Source organism: Cyphomyrmex costatus, unplaced genomic scaffold, assembly GCF_001594065.2.
Source record: "Cyphomyrmex costatus isolate MS0001 unplaced genomic scaffold, Ccosl1.0 C2362786, whole genome shotgun sequence".
NCBI classification, from domain to species: domain Eukaryota; kingdom Metazoa; phylum Arthropoda; class Insecta; order Hymenoptera; family Formicidae; genus Cyphomyrmex; species Cyphomyrmex costatus.
The window spans coordinates 1-3,668 of NW_017274900.1; the positions used below are offsets into that span (position 1 = coordinate 1).

Here is a 3,668-nt window from a genome sequence, read left to right on the forward strand (position 1 = left end):
AAGCTTTGTTGTCTGGAAGCTTTCATAGTGTTACAGACGCGTTATCAATCACCATTATAAAGTGGCTGAAAAGTCTATATTAAGAACGCAGCATTAAGAGAATAAATTATTTATATTTTTCAGCCGAAGACAGATTATCAATCACAAAATCCAATAATGCATCCATTGCAAACTAATCAACCAGAACCGAGTGTAAGCCTTACATATAATTGTATTGAATATTTCACGGTTGATTTTCACTTAGTATTTTATATTTATATGCACGTATTTATGTGTTTGTATTTTGATGTAATTTTTTTTAGTTGTTACCTCAAGACAATTTCTATCAAGAATCTCCTGCAGTTTATAATCCGCAATTCAGGCAAGGTGTATCAAATCCGGTACCACTTAACAAACCAGTTGAATCATCACAATCTGTAATGCCTGCAAGAGTTGCGGAACCTGAGAAACCTAAAGCACCTATACCCGAGCAACATATGCATTTAAAAACGATTTTGGATGAATTAAAAAATCAATGCTATGAAAATGCAAAGAATCCGGTAAATACTCATTTTTTAACACGTATATAACAATACCTACATATACATTCACATTTTTTATTAATATAAAATATTTGTATTCGCATTATTTTTCTAGCAAATCAAAAGAAAGATAGAAGATGTGTCAAAAAAACTGGAAGTACTATATGATTGCCTTAGAGAAAATAAGGTAAATTGTAATATTATTGTATGTACATTATGTATATGTACAATAATACAAATTCTTTTTTTCAGTTATCTCAGAATACATTGCAAGGCTTACATCAAATATCACAGATGATTCAAAATGGCAATTATACAGGCGGACTAGACTTACATACACAATTAGTATCAGGACCAGATTTTAGTCAAATAGCTTCCTTTATGCCTGGGATAAAAGTATTACTGTTAAGTGCTCTTCAATTGAGCGTTTACATTAGATAGAATGCCTAAAAATCTAAATTGTTCATATATATTCAGTATGAATTTTTATAATTGCGAACAGTCTTAATGACAGAATTATATGTTATATTAACTTTGTATAACAATTGATCGTAAGTAATGAATAATGTAGCATATTATATACCTGTAATCAATTACTTATTATTTGTCAATTAAATTTTATATATTCTGCTTTGAAAATTATATTTTATCAGTTATCAGAATAATTTTACATTAGTTTGTTGATTAATCCTATTGTTAGAGATATATATGTAAAAAAATAAAATATTTACACACTCACACACAGAGAAAACGTCCATATAAAAAATTTACAGGTAAAATGTTAAAACAAAACTTTGTTTTAATCATTTGTATATATAATTATAATATTAAAATCTTATATCAGAAAATTAAACATTTTTTTTTTATAAATCTTAAAACATTGGTTTTCACTTTGTGTTTATTGTATACTTAATATATAAAATAAGATTTTGTGCAAGAAATAAATGTTATTATATATTATATTTTTAATTTGTATTAAATTTTATAAAACCTTTTTATAAATACATAATTTACAAAATGTCACACAATTATTTTTATTAAATAACAATCAATAGCAAAAATTAAATTATGGATGTTGGGAATTTATATTATTTCAAAAAATTTGATAAAAAAATATTATGTATAAGTTATGACTACAAATGTATGATAAAATTTCAAATTAATTCAATGGATGAATTTTGAATCTCACCACATACTTGTAGTCATAATCTGTTTGGAATCAATGCCAGCCATATATGTTTAAATAAACTTATCAAATATACATGCGCAAGCCACTTGTACAAGTAGCGTTTGTATGTAACAAAACTACAAAGTTATTTTGGCTTATACAAGTGACTAGAGCAAATATGAAAATTCATTAGATACTTGCGCAAACGGCCTTGCATAAATAAATCAGAGCATTTGTAATGACATAGCACAAACTAATTCTAAAATTTAATCAGAATGCTCATTGTTTGCACTTTTTGTACTCTCCATTTTCTTCAATGCTCAAGTATATTTATCTCATCTTCAAATGCAAAAATGCTCGATAATGATATATTATTACGTTAATGAACTATATATATATATATGTACACTGTGTCTGTATAGTTTGCACAAGCATGCTTGTGCAAGTTTATTGGAACGTGTATGACAAAACTGTACAGTTTTATCGCAAATATCAGCACACACATTCCAACAAACTTATACAGATATATATACTTGACAAGTTACTTGAACGTTTGTGGCCGGCCTAAGCTATGCAGAATGACGTTTTGTTCATTAATAATAAATTTCTCTAATAGTTCATCTAAATATACAGCACCGTCCCGTGCGGCTTGTTGACGCATAGCTTGCTTAAATTCCTCACGCACTCCCTTATCAGCACCACGAGTTGTGACACGGCGATCTAGAATAATTCTCTCATATAATTTTTTTTACTTCTATATAATATATATTGTAATAGTACACTATATTAAAGAATGTTATATATTATATATACTTTGTATAATCGCCATTCCTGTTGTTATGTCTAGTGATACTGCTCCGCCATGGTCAGACCATAAATACGTTAATTCTTCTAAGATGTCTATACATATTATGTATGATTGGAATAATGGATAAATAAAACTTCCACGATTGAGAATTTGTTCTGTTATTGTAGTTAAAACATTAGCTTCTTGCGGCCAATCTATCTGTATAAGGACCAATGCATGTCCAATAGACAAATCTCCAATATTTCCAGGTGAAGAAAAATTTTCCTAAAGTTAAATCAATCATATATTTCAATATAAAAGGCTTTTAAAATAATGATTACCTTTATAGCTGAAAGAAGTAATTTACTACAATATTGTAAAATAGGAAAACGAGCAAGAGTCAAATAATGTAAATGTCTCGTGCTTGGAACTGTCAAAGTGTGAGATATTTTGCCTGATGTAGCAGGTAAAGAGTTCGTTACTGCGACAATATATTCCAACATAGCCTAGAAGAGAAATTATTTAATAATTTTAGCGAAAAATACACTATATAATTAAATTTAAGAACTTTCTTATAATCAGCATTATTTGTTGCTGTATAATTAAGATTTAATAAAAAATATAATTATAGCACACCTGGTAATCTTTCAAAAAAAAACTTGTACAGGCCAAACGAATATTACCAGATAAAGTATTCCCTTCTAATAATCTGGCCCTTACTTCATGATGTAAACCTTTATAAATTGCTAAATCTGTTAAGAAGAGATTTAGCCAATTATCTAGCCGTAATTATTGATTCAATTTAGTTATTTCTCTTTGAAGATAGTCATTACTATGTAATAAATCCCACAATTTTACTGCCAGTGCTAAACCACTGCCATTGTAGTCACTGTCACTAGTTATCATTATGCCAGCATTATCATCTCTCTTTCGCTTTTTCAATTTGGATTCTGGTTCACAGAATTTAAGACATAAGTACAAAAATTAATTATCCAATAATCATAAACATAGCACATCTCACCTGCAGAATAAACTTCTTCCCCAAAAGCTTCTACAAGACAATACATTGCTTCTTCGTTGTTAATAAGAGTGCTATGTTCGTTCAATATTCTCAATAATATCACAATTGCGCACATCAGTAACTGCCTAACAATGGGCTCGTCGCACAGACCAGTGCTGTACGTAATTGCAT

At 28.7% G+C, this 3,668-nt stretch overlaps 2 protein-coding genes across 2 annotated transcripts; one reads left to right on the forward strand and one right to left on the reverse strand.

Annotated features, from left to right (window-relative positions):
* The first annotated feature begins 6 nt into the window (after positions 1-6).
* Positions 7-1,025, forward strand: LOC108782848 (protein transport protein Sec31A-like). The gene is made up of 4 exons (XM_018551232.1): positions 7-192; positions 303-539; positions 637-708; positions 774-1,025. Exons 1-4 carry the CDS (start codon positions 157-159, stop codon positions 960-962), a joined length of 534 nt encoding a protein of 177 aa, XP_018406734.1. The 5' UTR covers positions 7-156; the 3' UTR covers positions 963-1,025.
* A 670-nt stretch (positions 1,026-1,695) lies between these two features.
* LOC108771243 (integrator complex subunit 10) lies at positions 1,696-3,663 on the reverse strand (the record flags this gene model as incomplete). Its single annotated transcript, XM_083287342.1, is given in 5 exon segments — positions 1,696-2,409; positions 2,503-2,761; positions 2,818-2,982; positions 3,113-3,426; positions 3,498-3,663. Coding segments are annotated over 5 exon segments (1,083 nt in total), but the record flags the coding sequence as incomplete, so codon positions are not given.
* Positions 3,664-3,668: the final 5 nt, after the last annotated feature.

Coding starts and splice junctions, on each gene's coding strand:
- LOC108782848 (XM_018551232.1), top strand. CDS start 157: ATGCATCCATTGCAAACTAATCAACCAGAACCGAGT. Junction 193..302: donor CTAATCAACCAGAACCGAGT/GTAAGCCTTACA, acceptor AATTTTTTTTAG/TTGTTACCTCAAGACAATTT. Junction 709..773: donor ATTGCCTTAGAGAAAATAAG/GTAAATTGTAAT, acceptor TCTTTTTTTCAG/TTATCTCAGAATACATTGCA.